Genomic DNA, 23809 nt, shown 5'->3' on the forward strand with positions numbered 1-23809 from the left:
AATTTCACCCAATTTAACATCTGCATTTATCCTGAAATGTGAATTTCCTCGGATAGGAACATATGCATGAATTGGCACCTAAATGTTGATCTTCTCAGCTTGTTTAGCACTTCATTGCCCTCATGAAAGGCAGAATAAAGAGCAAATAACTACAATGATGTGGATTTCTTATCTCTACTGCTTGAGCATTTGTTCTGAATGCACACTGCAAATTCAGGATGGCAAAGGGGAAAGAAGCAGACTAGTCCAACTTTGATGGTTGGAAGTAGCAACCAATAGGTAAATAATCCAGGAGAGTTCTGTCCTGTACAGATTTGTTATTGTGGGGTTCTTCAGGGGGAAACTGGGTAGGAGAAAACATAGAAAGTTTTATAACCTCTGATCTGAAGAGCAGATGCAGCCTTGGAATACCAGCCAAGGCATCATCCCATTGTGGCCCAGCTACAACACAACTTAGAGGCATGTTCAATTTTATTGTGCTGTTTTCTCCTTTGCAGACTTCCAACAGGACCTTTGATATTCCTCTCACTTTGTCCGGAGCAGTAGTACTGAGGGAAAGACTAAATTATGAAGAAAAGACTCGTTATTTTGTCATTGTTCAAGCAAATGTGAGTATAAATCTCTTGAAGGCCATTTATGCCCCTGATTTAGGTGCAGGTTTCGTTTCCTTCCCAAGGAAAGGCAGAGCCTTGCTGAAACACCAGCTCTGATAAATCCTCTTCTGCTGAAGATCTAATTTAAGATTTATCCAGGCTGTTGAAAGCTCAGGCATATTATTACTGCTTAAAAAAGCTTGCTCAGTGTGTGACAAGCCAACCTTTTTGGCACAAGGAGCAACTTGCAAATGTGCATTGCGGCCCATGCAGAAAAGTGCAGCCTCGTGGCACTAAATGTCCATTTTCCAACAAATCTGGTGAGGTTAATTTTCACTCAGGTGAGTTTAATGGACTCAGTTCCATTGTATTCTTCAGGCTGGAAATGCATTTTGTTATAAGGAGGTGATTTTTCCTTCAAGTCATGCTGCAGGTGTACGGAGAGGTTTTTCCAGAGTGGCTGGCAGTGGATAACTCGCACTGAGAGGAAAAGTGATGTATAAAGTGTATCTCAGATATCTGTCATCAGAGTGGGGGTTTGGTGCCCTTGAGGGCTGTGAAAGCCTTTTTCCCTTTTTGTCCTTCTGATAACGACTGAAATGAAAACTTCTCTTCTGTTGATCACGGCTGTTGTGATACATCTTCATTCATGGGAAATGATATTTGCTCTGAAGCAGCAGATCCTGATTCCACACCTCCACATTCCTGTCATCTCTCTGATACAGAAGTGCTGATACATTCTGCAATCTCTTTTCTTACATGTTTTGTGGCATGCTCAGCATTCTGCCAGCAGAAGCCAGCCTCCAGGGGTGGCTCAATGCTCCTTGCACCTCTGCCCCTGTGCTCAGGTGAGAGCCCACCTGCAGAGCTGGCCCAGCCCTGGGGCCAGCACGGGAGGGACCTGGAGCTGCTGCAGAGAGGCCGGGGGAGGCACCAGGATGAGCAGAGGGATGGAGCAGCTCTGCTGGGAGGAAAGGCTGGGAGAGCTGGGGGTGTTCAGTCTGGAGAGGAGAAGCTTTGGGGTGACCCAGTTGTGGCCTTCTAGGACATGAAAGAGCTGACAAGAAATATGGAGAGAGACTCTGGAGAAATGGAGTGCCAGGACAAGGGGAATGGCTTCAAACTGACAGAAAGCAGGATTAGATGGGATATTGGGAAGGAATTGTTTCCTGGGAGGGTGGGCAGGCCCTGGCACAGGGTGCCCAGAGAAGCTGTGGCTACCCCTGGATCCCTGGAAGTGCCCAAGGGACAGGGCTGAGGGCCCCTCTCAGCTGGGGCTCCTCTCCAGGCTGAGCAGCCCCAGCTCCCTCAGCCTTTCCTGGGCACCCCCATGCTCCAGGCCCTTCCTCAGCTGCGCAGCCTCCGCTGGCCCCGCTCCAGGAGCTCCCTGGCCCTGCCGTGCTGAGGATCCAGAGCTGGGCACAGCACTCCAGAGGTGCCTCCAGGGCTGCCACAGGGGCAGCGTCCCTCCCTGCCCTGCTGCCACTGCTCCTCCTGCTGCCCATTCAGCTCCTATTACTGGGAAAAGCCATCGAGCACAGCCCATCTCTGGCAGTGCCCAAGGCCAGGCTGTACAGGGCTTGGAGCAGCTTGGAGCAGTAGAAGATGTCCCAGCCCATGGCAGGGGTGGCACTGGATGGGCTTTGAGATCTCCCAAACCATTCTGGAGTTCTATATCCCCACAGGTTGCATTGAATCCTCTCTGGTGTGTACTATGCAATCACACTCCTCTGATTACACTATCAGTGCTTTGTTGTCCTTGCATCCTGAAGATACTGCTGGAAATTAATTACTCTCTATCTGCTTTGATCCAGAATTACTCAGAGGCACTTACTGGAGGAATGGAGAAATGGTTTAGTTGATGATGAAAGCTGCTCCTTGTAGCTGGAATTGTTTTTCATCATTGACCATGAAGAAAGCTGAATGCAGAAATTCCCATATTTACTCTAAATGTGAAGCTGGTGCAAGAACTGAGTGGACTACAAAATAGGGAAGAAATTGTATCCAATCCAGTTTAGAGCAATGGCCTCTTCATCTAACATAGACGATATTATTATACAGCATAAATTAAAAAATAAATTTAAAAATTGCTTTTTCTTATTTCAGTGTTACATTAGGATAGGAGGGCAAGATGCAATTCATGGCACATATTCCCCCCCAAGATTTTAGCTATGCAAAGGAAAGCTCATGCTGCAGTTCCTCTGTGAAAATGGGAATATTTTTGAGTATTTTAAGCAAAATATTAGCTAGTCGAGATGTTTCTTCACTAAATGAAGAAAGAAGACTTGAACTGTTGCTAATGTGTACTTTGGGTATAAGCACAACAATTTCTGATTATAAATAAGGCACAAGGCCTTTTTCTCTTTTTCAAATGTGCTGCATTGCCATAGTTTTAGTCCTATAATTTTCCCAAGCTGTATTATTTCTGAGTGAGAGATGTCTTGCAGTATTTCTTCACTTTTTCTCTGCACTTTACTTGTGAGCCTTTCAGGCTGCAGCTCTGAGGCTGAAGTTCGAGTAATTACTACTGGAACATGGATAATTCGAAAGCTTAAGTTTTTTACCCTTAGCTTTGCCTAAAACCTTTTGGGTGGCTCTTTTTAGGAAGTTTTCAGGAGATCTTTTTCAGAAGATTCTGAATTCAGGAAGTCTCACCAGATGGGCCTGGTTTGCTCCACAGGACCGAGCCCAAAACCTGAACGAGCGGAGGACAAGCACGACCACCCTGACCGTGGACGTGCTGGATGGGGATGATTTGGGACCAATGTTCCTTCCCTGTGTGCTGGTGAACAACACCCGGGACTGCAGACCTCTCACCTACCAAGCCAGCCTGCCCGAGCTCACAGACCCTGTAAGTCCTCTGGGATTTGTCCAGGTTTTATCTGTTTGCTTGTCATCTTTTCCTGTGGGCACAGCAGGAGCTGTCAGGTCACCTGTGCTTGACACCGTGTTTTGTGTGCCAAGCAAGAGGAAACCAAGGTAAGATGCATGTGGGAATGATGGCGAAATTCCAGCTTGGAGCCAGTGCCAAACTGCCTGTTGGCTGCAAGGGCTGAGTCTTGCAGAAATGTGGTAAATTTTGAAATTGCTTTTCCTGATCTGTCTGCGTTTCTCAAAATATCCCCAAGAAGGACTTTTGGGAGGGGGCTTGATGTTATTCCATTGAGGGTTGTTATAAACCATAGGAGAAAGATTTTTCAGAAGAGGAAGCATTAGCCACTGACCGCTGAAAAGATTTTTGTTGCTATTATCAGGTTTTTATCAAGAGACACTGAAGAGCAATGGGGGTCTATCCCATGTAGGTCCTTTTGCTAAGTATGCCAGTTAATACATCCATGGGGTCAGGATAAAGCTGAGTGTAAGGCTCATTTCACACTCCATGCACACATAAATCCAAAGAATGAGGTGAAAACTTCATCATTTCTTGTTGCCACTTGGTGCCAGTTGCCTTTACTTACAGCAGAGCTCTTGATGGGAGATCTGCACCTCTGGTGTGTAGGAGAAGGGAATACAGGTGACCATGCTCCTGATCAGTAACAGCTGTGTTAATTACCCAATGCAGCCTCACCCTGATGAGCAACAGCTATATCCAATAAAGATAAGTGTGATAAAAGGGGGTGGGTTAGCTAGGGAGGATTATCATGGAGGAGGATCATGAATGGGAGAATCATGAAGAAGAAGGATCCTTGGGAATCACTGCTGTGAGGTCAGTCTGGGTCTGCAGTTAGAGCCTGTTGTTGGAACCTGCAGTCACAGCCTGCACACTGATCCCTGCAGTCACTGATCCCTGCAGTCACTGATCCCTGCAGTCACTGATCCCTGCAGTCACTGATCCCTGCAGTCACTGATCCCTGCAGTCACTGATCCCTGCAGTCACTGATCCCTGCAGTCACTGATCCCTGCAGTCACTGATCCCTGCAGTCACTGATCCCTGCAGTCACTGATCCCTGCAGTCACTGATCCCTGCAGTCACTGATCCCTGCAGTCACTGATCCCTGCAGTCACTGATCCCTGCAGTCACTGCACACTGATCCCTGCAGTCACTGATCCCTGCAGTCACTGATCCCTGCACACTGATCCCTGCACACTGATCCCTGCACACTGATCCCTGCAGTCAGAGTTCAGCAGGGAATAACCAGCAGTGAGAGGCTGCAAGGGAAACCTACAGGAGGAGCTTGCTGCAGCCAGAGTCAGGGAATAGCTGGAGTCAGGATGGCTGGGCTTTAGAGGGGAATAAACCAGGACCCTTTTCATGCTGTGATAAACAGGAAGTCTGTGCCTTGGCTCATTTCTACTCTCTTACAAGAGGGCTGCTGCAACACTGGTGGGTGGAACAGAAACAGGGATATCTGAATTAATATTGATATGTGACCTTTGATTCATATATTTAAGAATATAAAAAGACAGAACCAATCGAATCACCAGGTATTGTCCTACCTGATTAACTCTGACATTAAGGTGACATTAAAATAATGTTAAGTTTTGACATTAAGGTTTTTAACTTTGGTTGCTTGTCACAGCACACACTCTGTATCCTGCTGCCTCCAGCCAAGGGCAGGTTGAGGTTGGAAGTGTGGACATTCCTGCTCTTCCCTGATCTTCCTGTCCTGTGCCTTGCACTCTTTTCCCATCCCACACATTGTGGTGTATTGCTTGGTGTGGCCTCAGGACTCCTGCTGGAATTATCCGTGGGATGGGTCAAAGGAAGGGAGAGATGATCTGTATTGAACCTTGGAGTGTTAATTTCCACATCTTCCCCACACACACTTCTACACCTTGGTGTACTTAAAAACCCTTTGTAGATGTGTTGTGTTTGGGACTTGGTAAATCACAGAATGACGGGGTTAGAAGAGACCTTCAGGATCATTGAGTCCAACCCATCCCTAACACCTCAACTAAACCATGGCACTGAGTGCCACATCCAGTCTTTCCTTAAACACATCCAGGGATGGTGACTCCACCACCTCCCTGGGCAGACAATTCCTGTATTTTATCACCCCTTCTGTAAAAAACTTTTTCCTAATATCCAACTTATATTTCCCTTGGTGCAGCTTAAGACTGTGTCCTCTTGATCTGTCAGTTGCTGCCTGGAGAAAAAGACCAAACCCCACCTGATACAGCCACCCTTCAGGAAGTCATAGAGAGTGATGAGGTCACCTCTGAGTCTCCTTTTCTCCAGACTAAATAACCCCAGCAAAAAACTGCTTTGACTTTAAATTCTTCTTTAATTTCCTTTGGGCTTGGTGGCATTTTAAGGGAAGGGGCAGCTCCCTGTCCAGCTTCCTCAGGGTGAGCACCCAGACTATGCAGGATGAGGGACTGTCACCCCTTTTACCTGCATAGATCTGTTATAATTCCCAATGTGGGAGCAGATGAGGCAGGAATTATAAATAAGTGGTGTTTTTAGGAGTTTTTTAATCTGGTTATCTGAAGATACAACACAAACTACAATTTTTGTGGTGCTGCCTCAGTGAGAGGATTCCAGCTCTGCCCTTGGCCAGGCATGTTCTCCACTGGAAGACAAAGCAGTGTCTGCCAGGAGAGGGGCTGTGCCATGAAAAATCTGGCCTGGAATTTAGGTACTGAGCTGCAAAACTCATTTATTTAAACTTCCTGAGCTGCAGCGAGCTCAGGAGCAGCTGCTTTTGTTTGTTTTTTAGCTTTTCTTGTGTCAAACTGCCCCTGATCTAGGAAATGAGACCTGGGTTGTGTTCGTGAACCACGAACTCTTTGCTGTTTATCTCTTTGCAGCAATTTTGATGAACCTAAGTGGAAGAAGTTGTACCTTGAACCTCAAATATTTACTTGGCTTTTAAGCAGTAATTCCTTTAGAAGATATGGCTCATACCTGGATTCATGCAGGAAACATTTACATTATTTATCCTTTACATTTTTATGTGTTATATTTACTCTTCACTAAGCTATTCTATTGCTACCATTACCCTACTCCCTAGGCTAAAGGACTATTTTTAGTTTAACACCATCTTTTTTTTATTATTTTTAATTTGCTTTTTAATTTTTCAATGAGGGTGAGATGGAATATTAATGAATGAGGAATAAAGTGGAAGTATGCATTATTCAGAGGCAGTAGCTGGAAAGAGAAGTCCTGCTTTACTGGGCAAGATGTCCACCCAGCTGACCCCTAAAGTAAAGCATTTAATGTCACTGGGAAGAGTAATATTTTTGTCCAGTATAGTTGGAATCTATCCATGAATTTACTGAGGTAAAAAGTTGGGAATTAATTACCTGCTATTAGCTGAATTTCAATTTCCAAGAAAACCCGTGTAGATTGTTGATTAGGTTTGGGGAATTTTGTTGCATTGTTACATTGCTTTATATTTATATCATATTTTAGTGTTTCTGTGTCTGATCAGCTCTGGTAATTAATTTTTTCCCGTCTTGTATCAGGAAGACTTGAATAAATTAGCATTTATTATCAGGATGTGCAAGTCATCATGTGGAGTTAGAAAGTCCAACCTCATGAATATCTCATAACATGGGCAAGATAATTTCTCCTTTTTTCACCCTTCAGTCCATTCCTGCCACACTCACATTATGAAGATTTCCTCCGCTTGTGTACTTGGTATTTTCCATCATCCATTTCTACAAAGAAGAAAAACCTGTTAAGCAGCAAAATATGGATAAGATTTATTTCATTAATTGCTGGGCTAGATTTGCAACTGTAGGGTTTGTTATGGGGTTCCATGGGGTAATTATGAGCCCACATGGGCACTGGGACACTCCATGACATCAAGGATTTTGTACTAAATCCAGATTCGACCTCACTCTTCTACAAGATTATTGTTCTTGCACCTCTGGTGGATCCTACTGCATGGAAAGGGTTTAGGTTTGTTCTGATTACCCCCAGAATCCTCAGGAATTGTGTCAGCAGGGTCCTCACGGCATCTGTTTGTTAAGGAGTCCTCATGGAGCTGAGCAGAGCACAGAGAGATGAAAAGCTAAAAAATAATAAATAAAACATTCTCAAACAACTGTGAAGTTGAGAGGGATGAAAAAAGACACTGGAGAGCAGAAGGTGCCCCTGGAAGGCCTTCAAGTCTTTATTAGTGAGTAGGACCCCTTCAGCTCCATCAGTTTGAGAGAAATCATCTCCATCAGGGAGAAAAATTTGCATTTTTCTCAAGGTGCTGTAATCCCACTGAGTGAGCTGGGGTTGGGAGCACAGGACACTTCCAGAGTATCAAGAGTTAATCAGCTCTGGACAAATGCTGATTATTATTAATATAAATATATTAATAATATATTTATATAATATAAAGCTTATTAATGCTGATTATTGGTAATTAATTAGCACTGCACAGGATGTGCTGGTTTTGGACTTGATGATCTCAAAGGTCTTCTCCAGCCTAGTGAATTCTGTGATTAATTCTGGTTTGGGGCACCTCTGGGCTTGAGGATGACAAACATCTGACAGTTCCTTCCAGCTGAATTCCCTTGAAGTTCTTTCCTTTGGCCCTGCAAATCCCAGTTCCTCCCAAACACAAAGCACCCTGGAGTTTTCTCCCAGACACACATCAATATAAAACTTCCAGCAGCAGCAGCAACACGAGTGAAAATTCTGGAAACAGCATCTCCCTGTCTTGGTTCTACTAATCAAAGAGAAAAGTTCATCAAAATGTTCTGGATTTCCTCCAGTGGTCATTAAATTAATTAATTACCTTATTTTGCTGTGGGAAGTAGCAGTTTAAAAGGCATTTGATCCAGGGATTTACCATGGAGTGAACACTGAATAACCACCCCTGAAGTGGGAGAGATTTGCTGGCTCACCTGGAGCTCCCACACAGGTGCCAAGGAAGATTTTTGGGGCACTGAAGGACACAGCCTTCAGATTTTGGCCTGTTAGGCTGAGTTGAAGTGGATATGTGTGGTTAAGTCCACTTTAATAGAAGCTTTCAGCAGATGAGGAACGCCTCTTTTACCTGTGAGTGGTAAAATCCCACAGAATAATTGGGTTTTTCTTGCTGACTGCTTAAAGACAATTCACAGGGAGGGAATCACCCCTAATAACAAACTGCATAAAACCAAAAATATTATCTTCAATTGCCACTTTTTCTTGGGGTTTTTTTTGTGTTTGTTTGTTAGATATGGGACATTTTAAGCTGCAAATGTTCACATTTGATTTAGGGAGTTGTTGGTCTCTGGAGAAGTTCAATCTCAATCTGCCTTTATTTTCTTTGCCTTATTTGTACTAAGATTTGGCTTTTTAAATTCAAACAAGATAAAAGAGCTTTGCCAGCCTTTGGCCTGTCGAGACTTACGAGCTGAGTTTGTGATTCAGTGGCATCAAGCCTCAGGAAATTATTTGGGATTTAATTTGTTTCTAATTATTCATTTCCCAGCTGAACAGGCTCTGTCCAGTTTTTGGGACTGCTGCTTGATGTTCTTGTAGGGGATGGTGTTTACACTTCCTGCTGGAATTGGCCCATGATTGACTGCAGTTGTGTCTGCTGGCAAAACTAAATGTTCAAAGTCTGCCTTCCAGAGAAAACAGAGTTTTCATCATTAGGAGAATTGTTTCTCTTTCTACAAATCATTTTGGGCAAGCAAAAAAGTGATTTTGTATTTTGAATAGGCAGCATCCAGCCCTGCTGTTAATTACACTAAAATCTTTGGTGCAAGATAATTAGTGCTGGGCTGAGATGAATGGGAATTCCTGGGTACTTTAATTCAAAAAAACATTGGGTGGACAGGGCATTTGTGTCACTTCAAGAAATAACCAGAGAAATGTTTTAAAGCCTGGCTGTGTCTCTCCATCCTTGTTCTTAAGTAAATTAGAAAATAACTTAATGACTGAGGCTCTGAACAGTCCCTCTAGCACTGAAAGATGAGCAAATTGTCCCATTTTTCCAGGGATTAGTTTTTCAGTAGCAATTTAGGTAAATGCTGCGGCTCAGATGAGTGGAGGGGAAATGCAGATTGACCCTGACACCTCTGCAGTTGTCAGGGTGCTTTTTATGGAAGAAAGGCAGAGCTGTGGCCAAGTTATTTGCCGTTGGAGGCAGATAGCAATTTTTCTAATTAAATTTCAGCAGAGATGCAAGATGAACAGATAGGCAATCATGAAGTGCTTTGGAAGTGGGAAAGCAAGGCAGAAACAATGATAAAATCCTCTTGTGGCTGCAGCCACCCTGTTTATCCCAGGCAAACTTTTCATCTCCACTTTCCCCCTCTTTTCACTCTAATTGCAGCCCTACAGAGGTCACCAGATTGATGTGAAGTTCAAGGTAATGGATAAAGTTCACAATATTGGGCTGATTTTTAACCTGATTTGGTGATTTTGAACGAGTAACTCAGCCAAATCAGAATGGACAGCTTTGATAAGCTATAGATTATCTGCTAGTACCTGATAAGGAGTTATAAAAGGGGTTTTAAGTCTGCTGATGTGATTTTCCCTACCCTTCCCCTTTTCAGGATTGTCTGTCTCCCATATGCCATCTCTTGATAAGTAGAGTCTTTTTTTTTTTTAAAGAAAATGTCACTGAAAAGTAGCGATGCATGAAAAAGTTAAAATCACAAAGATGTGGTGTTACAGATAATTAAATTTTATGTATTTGGGAGGATACCAGGATGGCTAATTAAAAAGAATTTTCAGTAAAATTGTCAGGAACTTTATTATGTGAATATGTAAACCTGAGAATAATCTCCCTTGGCTGAGGTATTGATCAGGCAGGACGGTCCCTGTTAATCTAAGATTAACCTGTGACTTTAAATATAGATGTGTTTCAGATAGAGGAGAGGTTCACTTGCCTGGTTTGCCCTTCAAAACCAAACCAAATCATGATTTTAACTTCCAAAATGTAATGATTGTCTTAAGAACCAGGTGTTTCAAACAACACTGTGGTTGAGAAAATTATAGCAAGGCTGCAGAATAAGGGAATAAAGTCTGAAAGGCATTTTATTTCAGGGGATTTTAACGCAGTTGTGGTTCAGAAGTTGAGTTGCTGTCTGTGTATAAAAAAAAATTAAATGTATATTTATATATATAGTAGTTCTAATCTTTAAACTGGAGCTTTTAAGGGAAAAAGGATCAAACTTGCCTGAAAAGTGAGAAGATTTTGGTCAAAAAAAATGAAACAGGAAAAGAAAAATATCTGTGCAGATCATATTTGCAGCCATGGGGCTCCCTGGGTGGCACAGGAGGAGCAGCAGCTCCAGGAGCTCTCCAGAGACTCAGGCTGGGCTGGAAATTTGGCTGCTGCTGAAAACAGGGGCATTTTCCAGCTGTTTATCAGACTTTAAAGTTAAATCTCAAATCTGATTCATTGTCAAGGCAGGAATAACCTGGTTAAAAATGACTGATTTCATAATTTATTGGTTTGTTTTCAAATCTGGGAATGTTTCATCAGTTGCCTGTCATTTCTCATCACGGTTAGGAACTTAAAGGTGAGGAAATGCTCAGTTTTTCTGGCTTTTTCTGGAGCTGAGAAGGAAAAGGGCCCTGAGTTTGCTTGGAAGAAGTACCAGTGGTTCTGAAATTAGCAGGAATTTCCATTCAGGAAGGAAAAGGGGCTGCGTTGATTCAAACTTTGGTGGCAGCCACAGCAGTCCAATGCATCCAGGGCTGGATAGGGATCTCCAGGGGTTTGGTGTGGGCAGCAGGGCAGGTTCAGGAGCACAAACCACCTTTCTGTGCAGCAAAACTGAGGCTAAAATGCCAATTAATGAATTAATGAAGTGCCAAAACACCAAAGTGTTGATTGAGGAGCTCCTGTAAGATTCAATTCTGTTTCGTGTTCTATAGCTCTGTGTTTGTTACAGCACCAAGTGGAGCTGTTGTCACAAAGAAAACATATGTAGCAATTTATTTGATTCTTAAATGTCATTTCAAAGCATTTGCAGGCTTTAAATGTTGACATTTAAGCAAAATATTCTTGCAGTGATCCTTTATTAGCCAACTTCACTCCAGAAAAATCTTCATCTCTGTCACATCCCTGGGCCTTGCAAAGAGAATTATTTCAGTGCCTGGGTTGTCCCATTAAACTAGCTGATCATTAGGAGTCAGGAGGAATTAATTCTCTTTTCAGCTTGTTGTCACAATGCAGAGGGTGCAAATTAATTCCTCAGTTAATCAAATGTGATCTGCAAAACCTTCATTGATGAATATGTGTAAGTCCACATTAAAATGAAATCACCCTCGGAAATGAAAGGAAAATCCCCATTCCCAGGACAGTCATGTTTGCCTCTGCTCCATGCTATTGGTAATGGTTCTGTGGAAAACATTCCTTGAATCCTAGAGGTCTTTCCTGTGGAGAACAAGGAAATTCCTGGTGAGTAGGACTTCCTCTCCTGAGAGGAGAAAATGGGATTAATCTCCATTTGGCTCTGGATCAATACCCTCGGCAGCACAGCACTGCTGGGGAGGTAGGGATGTGCTTGGTAAATAATTCCTGCTCTTTGTCCGAGGACTGGGAAAGAAAAGCATTTAATTAAAGATAGAATTTCCCTATTTCACCCTAAAAAGATGTGAGGATGAGCTTAAGGATGAAGGATGCGAGCATTGCAGGTGATGTGTGGACACACACACGTTACATCTAAACAAATTTATTGAAAATCCATAATTTAGATGGGAAAACCCATTTTTCCCTATAACCTTCAATCTATAAGTGCCACTTCTAACATTACCATTAAATCAATGTAATAAAATGTATTTAATAATGGTGAGGCAGAATTTGTAGCTGGCTCTGGCCACAAAATCTCTCCCTAAGATAATTTCTGTGATAGGCTGGCAGACTTTAATGAGGAGAGGACAGTGGTGGAGTCAGTTGGAATTAAGTAGTGAGGTAGTTCCGGATGACATTCCCACTCCTAGACTGGGGAAGTGCTCGTTGAGTACCCAAAGGAGAGAAAAATCAGCACAGAAAATGAAAATGTTCTTCAAGCTGAGAGTGGGAGCTGCAGTAGGGTTTTGCTGACACCAAATGTCCCCCTCCTGTTTCAGCCTTCTGAAATTCCCACTGCTGTGAGACTCTGGCTTGTTCCTGCAGTGGGGAAATGCCAAATTCTCTGCAGAAGATGAAATGTGGGAATGAGAGAAAGAACCACCAACATTATTGTAATAAAATCTCTGTGCAAAGAGAGTCAGGCAAGAGGCAAAGGGCCTGGGTGAAATACTGACCTGTTCATCTTGATATTTCTTGCTTTTTTTTGGATTTCAAATGAATTATTCTCTGGGTTTTTTTGGGTTTTTGTTTAGTTCCATACAGCTGAAATTAAGAAAGATTCCACCACTGGTACTGGTCATATTTTCCCAACAAATCTTTCTCCTCTTTTATCATTTGCTTGTAACCTCTTGTGCCTTTTGTGATGTATTATTGTGTAGCTAATTTTTCTAAAGGCACAGAGAAGCCCTCAGCCTGTTGTCCTTAGGAAGAGAAATAAATATATATATATGTGTAGATACAGGATAGAGAGAATTATCCCTCTGTGAGAAATAGCATTTATAAGGAAACAAAATTGGGTTCATGTTACAAAGATTTCTTTAATTGCAAAGAAATTACTCTTAGAAATGAAAATAAAAATAATCTGGAAGTCATTATGCTGGTGCTGCATGATTTTTCAGTATTTTCTGATTTTTGGGGAGATACAGGTGCTTGTCTCAGGCTGCACAGTTTGCTCCTCTGCACAGAAATCAGGATAATAAGAAACCCACCATCAGGAATTTGAGAGATAATCAAGGAAATAGACTTCATAGTTGTATGGGCAAAAAAGCCAAATGTCAAAAAAAGAAATGTTTATTGTTCTTTAATGCCAGTCATCACCTTGGAAGGAGGAGAAGCTCTGGCCTCAATTGTGGTTGTGCTGAGGCAGGAGGCCCATTGCATAATGCATTTCATTTAGTCCCCTGCACAGACACTGCTGGGGACACTTCTTATCAAGCATGTCAGATACAGAAAAAGCAATTTAGTAAGCACTGTGATCAGATCCTGATGAAATTCAATTCTTTTTTGGCCCTGCTGTTCCTGGGAGACATCATTGATAAAAATAGTCTCTGTTTTCTTTCGTGCTCGGGTTCATTATGCTCTCTTGCTGCTCTTTCGGAATGTTATGGGTTTTTTTTTTCCCCTCAAAGGTGGCTTGTTTTTACAAATGAATGGAAGGAATTGTGTTCTCTGACAGCTTACTCTGTTAACAACCCGAGCTGCCAGGATATTTGAATTTTACAGTTTTCATTTCAAGAAATTGCATAAACATGGGGCATGACAGAAACCTAGGAATGCAGTAGCCATGGGTTGTATTGAGCAGCTAAATCAGGTGCTAAAAGCTGTTTGATAATTTAGTGCTGAGTTGAGAAAGGAGGCGAATTGAATAATTAATCCTGTTTTAATTTTTCCTATTGGTCACTAAAACACTTTTTTATTCCTAGAGAAGACAGGAGAGGCCAAGTCACAGGTACCAACAGCATCAATTACCCGCTGTGGCTTCTGGAAATGAAGGGGAACTTCTGAAAAACAAATAAAGAGAAAATTAATTTGATTTGCAGATCAGTTCTGGGGGCCCAGCACAGGAGGGACCTGGAGCTGCTGGAGAGAGGCCGGGGGAGGCACCAGGATGAGCAGAGGGATGGAGCAGCTCTGCTGGGAGGAAAGGCTGGGAGAGCTGGGGGTGCTCACCTGGAGAAGCTTTAGGGTGACCCAACTGTGGCCTTCCTGTACCTGAAGGAGCTACAGGAAACATGGAGAGAGACTTTTCCAAGGGATGGAGTGCCAGGACAAAGGGGAATGGCTTCCCACTGCCAGAGAGCAGGTTTAGATTGGAGATTTTGATTATTAGGAAAACACCTCCTCCCTGTGAGGGTGGGCAGGCCCTGGCACAGCTTTGCCCAGAGGAGTTGTGGCTGCCCCATCATTTCCCTGGAGGGGTTAAGAAAAGGTGTGGATGTGGCACTTGAGGACATGGATCAGTGGTGATGGATTGATGCTTGGACTGGATGAGCTAAAGCTCTTTTTCAACCTTACTGATACTATAATTCTAAGAAATATAAATGGGGTGAATGAGCTATAAATCTCTGGGGTCTAGCAATGTAGTTTTGGTTTCCTCAGATTGTTGTGCCCTTTTTTTTGGGATGTGTTTCCAGGCCCAGAATTTTTGCTATAAAAACCTCTTTTTGCTCCCGTGATAACTTGATCTAACAATTTTCTGCAGGGAATTTATTCTCTTTCAGCTTCAGAGTGTGTTTTAAATCAATGCTTGGGGTTTGCTTCCAAAGTCTCCAAAGCATTCAGCTGAGGTCTTGGCCCACAGTTTGGGTGTTGTGGCAATGCAAAGGCTCCAAAGATCCCATTCCCCCCCGGTTCCTGTACATCTCTGTGTCTCATCAGCCTTCAAAGAGCAGCACAGCAATTCCTGCAGGCTCCTGTGAGGAGGCTCTGCCTCCCCTGGGTCTGATCAAAGGCAGGAATGTGTAGCTGCCAGTGGGAAGGCAAGAAAAGAGGGAGAACAGTGAGATCCTACAAATGGGAAATTTGATGTGACATGGTTGGACTAACGACGAGATTTTGGTGGTATCTCCTACATGTGTAGCGCGATTCCTGCTTTTTGGATTGACTTCCTTTGTGGTTGGATAACTCCACTGAAACATTCCCCACGTTTTGCTGACATGCAAGTGCTCTGTGATGGATTTGTGCTCATTAGTGTTTTGTCACAGCCCTTGTTGTGCTGGCAGAGCAGCTGAGGCAGCAGCAAGGAATGATGTTGGAATGGTTCTGCAGCTCTCCCTGCTGTTTTAGTGCCGAGTGTTGGCGAAGTCACAGGCACTTCTGCACAGCATGGAGAGAGCTCAGCTCATTTCCCACTTACAGCTCGCATTCCAACCTCAGGAAAGCACAAGGAGAACCAGTGTGACCATAATGATTCAGCAATTCATCACCAACTTTGTTGGTTTAATAGCACAGGGCTCCCTGGGAAGGGGTTCTGCATGGCACCAGGGGCGATGTGTGTTGCTTTAGTGGGATTTTCCATCTGGAGAAAAGCTCCTCAGCCTTGTTTTCCAGCTCAGCAGCAAATTCCTCAGCTGAGCTGTGAGAATGATGCAGGTGGAAAGTCCTGAGACTTTATCCAAAGTCCACCAGCCACAGTTACAGCTGCCTGTAAAAATGATCATTTTAAGGGTAGCCAATATTGGTGTGAAATGTCCAGTGGGAACTGACTGTGCTAATACAGAATCCCACTCCAGGAGCTCAAGGTCTCTCTGGTTTAGAAATCTCTTTTCCAGCCACCTTAGTGCCTTTAACAACTCAGTCTTCAGTGGGAGTCGTGGGTAGAAAATGCCTTGCTGTGTTGGACTCAGTAATAAATTGGCAGTGTAGGATTTTGTCCCTTCTCTCGGTGGATTTCTTGAGCTCACATCAGTGAATCCAAACAAAACTTTGGGAACTCTTGCTTCCCATGCAGTTTCATCCTTTGCAATGTTTTCCAGTGTTTAATTGTGCCTGTGTGGTGGCCCTGGCCCCTGAGCCCCAGGGATGCCTCTGGTGGGAGCTCAAGTAGTTGTGAATCATCACAGCAGCTTCACCAGAGTGAAGCCTGGAGCTGGTTCATGGTCTGATGTCTTCAGCTGTACAGAAAGCACCTCTCAGGAATATATTCTCTGCTAAAAAAAGAACCTTCCTAGCTGAAAAATGTAGGTTTTAGTTGGCTTTAAGTTTCCTAAATCACAATGATTTTCATGGTAACAAGCAAAAAAAACCCCCATAATATACTACAAAAACCCCCAAAATACACCATAACCCCCCTCACAAGTGAAAAAGGCAGCTCTGAGCAGAAAATTGTTTTTTCAACTCCCAAAAAGTGCTATTTCCTCTCTTTTCCTTTTCATCTTCCCCAAAGGAGGAAGTTTTCCCTAAGTATCTATGGTCGGCAAATTCAGCTTTGCATCTCAGGTAGATGGAAAAGATAGAAAATCTGATTTTTTAAATCCATATCCATGTTATCAGCTATGCAACCATTTGTGTTGTACCCTGACTTTAAAAAGAATTCTGCACTGTCCACACCCTTCTGTTGGAAGCCTGACATTCCTAGACATCTTAAAATAATTTAAATAAAATATATTAAAAATATTCTGAATTATATTACTTTTAGAAGCCATGTTTATTTTGGGGTGGTTTGTTGTTTGTTTGGGGTTTTTGGTTCTTGAAAGCCCCAAATGCATATTCTACATCTCAGTTGTAAATTCCCCCATAATCCTTCCATGGAATCATGGGATGGTGAAATCAATACGTAGGCAGGTGCCTAAAAATCCTCTTTGGATTTTTGAATGCAACTGCACTCCTGAATTATTAAGCAGCATTTAAATGCATTAATTAAAAATATCCACTGTTTCCTTCATTCACAATCCTCAGTAGGAGCCTAAAACCCCCTGGCACATTTTTGCAGGACCTGCTGAACATCCCACATGGAGAAGGTGTTGCTGTGCTGCCTCCATGGTGAACACAAAAGATGGGAGGGGAAAGGATGTTTTTGCTGCTACCTTATTCTCTCTGAGCTTTTTTAAAGTGTTTTTCTGCCTTGATCATCTTGTGGCCCTGCAGACTCCCTGGCAAGCTCCCCCTCACAGCTGTTTGAAGGAGGATTTTTTAAAATTTATTAATATTTGTGCTAAGAGTTGCAAGGTGAGGTTGAGGTTCTGCTTTTTGGCCTGCCCAGTTCTGCCACAGTGAACACCTGGAAGTCAATTAATCACCACACCAATAACTGAGGGAGCTTTTCCCTAACGAGGAAAATAAATTACTGCATATCCCACCCTCAGATGGGCAAGATCTTTTTTTTGTTTTTTAATCACCTGCCTCTGCCAGAGCTTGGGCAGCCTTTCATGTTGCCCTGGGCAGAGGCTGGGATTTGAAGGGCGGCTGTTTATTCCAAGTGATCTCCCTGCCCTGCTGTGGCTCCCTGCTGACTTTCCCAGATCTTTTTCCAGCCTTTCCCTGCCAAACCCCCTGTGCTCTTGCTTTGCCTCCAGCTGGCACCCATGGGCACCTCAGACACTTCACCCCTTCATTAATCTGTTCTCCCTTCCTTTAATGAGCTTCCATGTCCTCATGAAGCTCCTGAGGAGGAGCCTGGTAGGGGATTTTTAGGGCTCTTGCAAGGATGTTAGAAGCCTATGGAAGACTCCTTGTTTGACTCCTCATTTTTAAAACAATTATTTCTGATTCAAAGTATATGCAAAGTATATTTCTCAAACTTCCTGTGTGTGTTTTGATTAATTTATTAACGTGCTCTTACCCGTTTATTAACGTAATGGCTGCTTCATTGTCTTATGTTTTCGTAGTTCTAACTTCTAAATCTGAATGAAAAAGTTGCTGCATTGTCTGTGGACTATTAAAGCTGTATGAAAGTACCTTGAGTTTTGATTTAAGGCACATCAGCCAAGTTAATTCAAAACAGCTTTAAATTATTAAAGTTGAGGCTGTTCAGCCTGGAGAAGAAAAAGTTGTGGGGAGACAGCAGGGTCTGAAGGGGCTGCAGGGAAACTGCGAGGGACCCTGCAACAGAACTGGAGTGACAGGACAAGGGAGATGGGTTCAGACTGACAGATGGGAAATTTAGATTGGATATTGGGAAGCAATCATTCCCTGTGAGGGTAGGGAGAGGCTGGGGTGGAATTCTCAGAAGCTGTGGCTGCCTTTGGATCCCTGGCAGTGCCCAAGGCCAGGTTGAATGGGCTTGGAGCAGCCTGGAACACTGGAAGGTGTCCCTGCCCATGGCAGGGGGTGGGACTGGGTGGGCTTAAAGGTTCCTCCCAACCCAAACCATTCCATAATTTTGGGATTCTATCCCTAAACATTTCAGCAGATGGTGCATGGTATCTCCTTGCTCTTGAGTAGCCCATTTTAGCTGTGTACAGTACCTGGAGAAACAACTTATATAGAAAAAAAATTAAATGGACTTCACTTTTAGTTTTCAGCTTCCTTATAATTCTTTTCCCTATTGGACCTGTTTCTGTTCAACTGAGAGCTTTGTTTCCCAGGGGCTGGTGCAAAGGTGTGGGATAAAATATCCTCTGCTCAACCAGAACCTGTTTCACCTCAAATGGAGGGGCTTTAAGTGCTGCTCTCCGACTTTTCCTTGAACTGGAAAATAAAGCATTGTCCTTGCTAATCGAGTTATTTGTTGAGCAATTCTGATTTTAGTCTTGGTTTGGTATAGACCCAGCCGGACCTGCAGTATTGTAATCATAGAATTCCAGGATCCCAGACTGGTTTGGATTGGAAGGGACCTCAAAGCCCACCCAGTCCCACCCCTGCCATGGGCAGGGACACCTTCCACTGTCCCAGGCTGCTCCAAGCCCCAAAGTCCAGCCTGGCCTTGGGCACTTCCAGGGATCCAGGGGCAGCCACAGCTGCTCTGGGCATTAATGGTGAGTTTAAACCCAGACTAACAGATGGGATTGGTTCTGTTGTGGGTTTGTTTCTAACTCGAATGTGGGGTTTTCTGAGAGGGCTCCAACTGATCTGTGAATTTAAAAATAGCATTCTAGTCTTGATCAGTCTTCTGCACAATCCTCTCTCTTCCCATGTAAATTCTATGCCATCCTAAAGCCTTTTAAAAATTGAAGCAGATGTCAAATATATCTTCTTCTCTCTTTCTGCCTATTTTGAGCTTGTCTCCCTCATTACGCTTTTAAGAGTTTAATTTTTCAGAGTCCCAAATGGAATTAAGTGATGACAAAGGACCTGGCCAGTGGGATGGGGACAGGGACAAAAGCCATGAGTAGGAGAGGAGTGAGGATCTTACCAGTCCCAATTTGGGAGGCCAAGAACATCCACCCTCACTTTTTAATGTGCCTATCCCTGACATGTCTGTACTTTAAATTACTGTGGTGTGGAAAAGGCTGGAAGAGCCTCTGGACTTGGGAAACCACTTGGAAATGCCTGTGGGGACACACCCTGGGGTGTGGTGGCAGGTGACCATGGGGCTGCCCATCCACACCTACACGAGGGGTCAATAAACTGCTTCTTCTCCATCCCTGACTTCCTCTCCTCCTCCTGGTCCATCCCTTTGCTCTTTAACTTTCCTCTCAGCACCACCAAAGCTCTCACAGCTCCCTCCCAGCTCTCAGCAGGATGATTTCTGACAGCTCTGCCAAAACTTGGCCGAGCGTGGACTTGTCTCGTTCCTATTCCCACGCTGAATTTCAAGTCCCCTCTTGCAGAACACAGAGCTTTCCAAAGGAAAGGCTGCCAGGACGAGATGCATGTGGAGAAAAAAAGGGCGTCTGGCTTTTCACAGAGCTCATTAAGGGTTTTTGTCATGCAGGGAAACGTTCCAAGGGGAGGGGAGAGGCTGGTGTGCACACACCCGTGTGTGGTACATTTGTGGCTGGTTGAGCAGCCAAGGTCACTGGAACTGTGGGAGTTGGGAATGGCAGCTCTGGAGCTGCCACAGAGGCTGGGTTGGCAGAGATGAAAGCTGGCACCAGGTTTGGGGTGACTGGATTGTGGCCTTCCAGGACCTGAAGGAGCTACAAGGAAATAGGGAGAGACTCTTTGCGAGGGATGGAGGGACAGGACACAGGGAATGGTTTCCCACTGCCAGAGGGCAGGGCTGGATGGGATATTGGGCAGGAATTGTTCCCTGGCAGGGTGGGCAGGCCCTGGCACAGGGTGCCCAGAGCAGCTGTGGCTGCCCCTGGATCCCTGGCAGTGCCCAAGGCCAGGCTGGACTTTGGGGCTTGGAGCAGCCTGGGACAGTGGAAGGTGTCCCTGTGCATGGCAGGGGGTGAGACTGGATGAGATTTAAGGTCCCTTCCCATCCAAACCCATCTGGGATGCTGTGATTCCTTTCCTCTGGGGTCTATCCTAAAGCTGTATCTCAAGGAAAGGAGGTTGCCATAGAGATGTTTATGTTGCTTGGTTAATTTGGATTTAAAGGGGCCATGAGCTGTAAATATTCTTCTCACTCTGAAGGTTTTTTTCTCCTCGAGTACCCTTCCCAGTGAGATGTCGTTGTGCTGAACCTCCAGATCTCCCTGCTGGCTCTCTAATTGCTCTGTTTCCACTGTGATTTCTCATTTCAGGCCCGTGTGAATCCCATCAGTGTCACTCCACCCATCCAAGCCATAGATCAGGACCGAAACATCCAGCCTCCTTCCGAGCGACCCGGCATCCTCTATTCCATCCTAGTTGGTTGGTGTCTGCTACTTTTCCTATCCCTCCCAGTCAGGCCCTCTGGCATGACCAGCCAGGAAAAGATTGCCTGGGAGAGTGGAACCCTGATAAAAATTCCTCTTGTGGTCAGTGGGATGTTTGGAATTGTTCTTCTGCCTGTTGGTGGTTTTTTTTTGCCACATGGGAGTTCATTTCACATGGTTATTTATTGGTGTTTATTCAGATTAAACCCAGAATTGTTGTCTGATTTGAATGGAACAACACAGCCAGGGAAAGGAGAGCTCTGCTGGGTTGTGTGTTTCCACTGACAGACACAAAAAAAAGAGTCTAAAAAAGGGCAATGAGAGCAGATCTCATCCCCAAAATCATGTGGCACAGGGCAACTGTGGGATCTTTCCGCATCCTCCTGCAATTTTGCTGCCTGTGAGCTTTCCTTTGTAATTTAAAGCTTGCTAAGTTGTTTATGCTGCTCTTTCTCCTTTTTCCTGCTGCCTCCCTGTGTTTGGCATTTGTTTCTGGGCTTGTAGGATGTGACCATGAGAGGCCTGAGGGTGGTCGGGCTCCACCTGCCCGGCCATTCCCAAAATCCACACACGGACCTTTCTGTGGGATTTGGAAATGGGGAATTCTGTGGGATCACATCTTCTCCCTGCCTACCCCTGTGTTAAACTCCATGGTTTTCCCAGCCACAGAGAGGTGGAATTCAGGATTTTGAGGAGCACGTGGTGGAGGTTTAGCTCTGCAAATGGACTTATTATAAATATCATAAATTGATTGTATCACTAAATTCTGCAGCTCCACCCCAGGGCCCCGTTTAGACCAACTTCTGAAGGTTTTTCCATAATTTACAAAGTTCTTCAGGAGAGAAATTATTAAAGTTTGTGTGTCACTAATCTGGGATGTTGGCACTATTGGAGTGGCTATTCCAAGAAATAATTCAGAAAGATGTGGTGCAGCAATTTGAGTTGGTTTAGGGACCATTTTTTTTTTCTTCCTTTTCCCCCTCTATTTTCTTCTTCCTTCTCTCCTTTTTATTTTTCCTCCTTTCATTTTTATTCTTTCTTTTGTCCTTTTTCCTTTACTTTTTTCTCCTTTCATCCTCTATTCTTTCTTTTTTTGCTTTCTTTTTCCTTCTCTTTTCTATCTTTCATCTCTTTTCCTTAATTCTTTCATCTATTTTTTTCTTTATTTATTTTTTCTTCTTTCTATTTTCTTTTACTTTTTTGTTCCTCTTCTTTTTCCCTTATATTTTTTCTTCTTTTCCCCTTCTTCCCTAATCTTTTTGCTTTTTTCTTCCTTTTTTGTTCTTTTCTTCCTTCCTATTTTTTCTTCTTTCACTCATCTTTTCTTCTTTTCTTTCTTCTTTCTTTCTTTTCTCCTTTCTTATTTTTCCTTATTTTTCCTAAATTTTCCTAGTTTCTATTTTTCTTCTTTTTAGCCTCATTTGCCCTTAATATTTTCCTTTTTACTTCTTTTTTTCACTTTTCTTTCCTTCTCTATTCCTTCTCTTTTCTTTTTTTGCCTTATTTTTTTTCCTTTTATATTTTTCTCCTTCCTATTTTCCTTCTCTTTTCTTTTTTCCTTCTTTTCCCCTTATATTTTCCTTTTTCTTCCCTTCTTTTTTCTTCTTTTTTCCTTCTTTCCCCTTCCCTTATATTTTCCTTTTTTACTCTTTTCTTCCTTTTTTCTTATTTCTTAATTTTTCTGTCTTTTTCCTCATTTTTTTTCCTTTCCCCCCTTTTTTCTTTATTTCTACTTTCTATTTTCTTGCTTTTAAAATTTAAATTAAAATTTAAATTTAAAATTCATTTTCCCCCTTATTTTGTTCCTGTTTGCTTCTTTTTACCTTCCTTTTCCCCTCCTTTCACTCTTTCTTTTTTTCTCTCTCTTTTCTGGTTTTTACTTTTTATTTTCCTTATTTTCCTTCTCCTGTTCTCTTCCAAAGGATTTCTTTTTGGATTTTTAGTCTGCCTTCATCTCTCCCAGGATTTGCTATTTCTGTTTTAGCCTCAGAAAATATTAAGTAGTTTCACAGGAAATGGACCTTGCAGATATTTCTCATTATTTGGATTTTCTTCCCCTTTTTCTTTAGATCTAAACCTCCTTCTCCTTGATATCTTTGGGAATGTCCTTTTTCAAACACTGGCAGGTTTCATCTGTGCCCATGGAACAAGGGAATAAGTTGCTTATGAGAATGATTTTTTTTTTATTATTTAATTTGATTCACTTTTATTTGGTTCTCCTTTTCCCTTCTTTCTTCACCCACCTGAGCAAGGCAAATACTCCAGGCACTGTGGATATTTGATGCAGTATTTAACATTTTAGAATGGGATATTTGGGATTTTTTTTTCCTTTTTTCTGGTAATACACTAATTTTTCCAATCTTTGGCTTTTGGAAACGTTTATTTCTTTGGGTCTTTGCAATACACCCACATTCCCTGGGCTTATCCAGGTGTAAAACAAGGCCCCTCCTTTTATTTTTACTAGCAACTTTATTGATTCTACTGGTAAATGTTATTATTTTGATTAGAAAATTTTACTATTTTTAATAGTAAAAGGTATCATTTTTAATAGTGAATTACTAATAAAATTAGTAAAATATTAGTAAAATATTATTTTTGGGAGTAGTTTGAAGCCTTTATTTTCTCTGGGGCCAGTCCTTGAGAAAAGCCAAATTTTCCTTTCAATCATCAGCTTTTTGCCCTTGGAACTGGCTCAGTGATTTCTGCTGCCAGTTTTGGACACTTTTGATTGATGTTTTAAAGAAAGAGCTAAAAATGCACAAGAGCTTTTGGGGAGGGGGGATCCTCTCCAGTCCTGTGTCCATTTCAAGCCCCAGGTCCCACAAAATCTCTCCTCTGGTTCTGGAAAAAGCAACTCAAGGGCTCCTTTCCTTCTCCCCCTTGCTGGCGCCCCACATTTGGATCCTTCATCTTCTCCAAACACATGGAATTTCTGGAGCCAGGAGAATCAGAGTTCATCCCTGGATTTCAGAGCTGCCAGAGGTGGGCTGAGGGCTGCTCTGCCCTGGCAAAATGGAAATTATTTTGTATATGCAGAAGCAGATATCCCTGTTTCTGGAAAAGCTGG

The 23809-nt window shown here is 43.1% G+C and overlaps 1 protein-coding gene across 2 annotated transcripts in view; it reads left to right on the plus strand.

The window, feature by feature from the left end:
- PCDH15 (protocadherin related 15) overlaps window positions 1–23809 on the plus strand; it is a 640425-nt gene that overhangs the window by 443014 nt on the left and 173602 nt on the right. For both annotated transcript variants that reach the window (XM_063406141.1, XM_063406139.1), the window contains 3 exons: window positions 498–608; window positions 3274–3444; window positions 20629–20737. In XM_063406141.1, coding sequence (XP_063262211.1) covers window positions 498–608; window positions 3274–3444; window positions 20629–20737 — 391 coding nt within the window. The remainder of the gene's footprint in view (window positions 1–497; window positions 609–3273; window positions 3445–20628; window positions 20738–23809) is intronic.

This window comes from Prinia subflava, chromosome 9, assembly GCF_021018805.1.
Source record: "Prinia subflava isolate CZ2003 ecotype Zambia chromosome 9, Cam_Psub_1.2, whole genome shotgun sequence".
In the NCBI taxonomy this organism is placed as follows: Eukaryota; Metazoa; Chordata; class Aves; order Passeriformes; family Cisticolidae; genus Prinia; species Prinia subflava.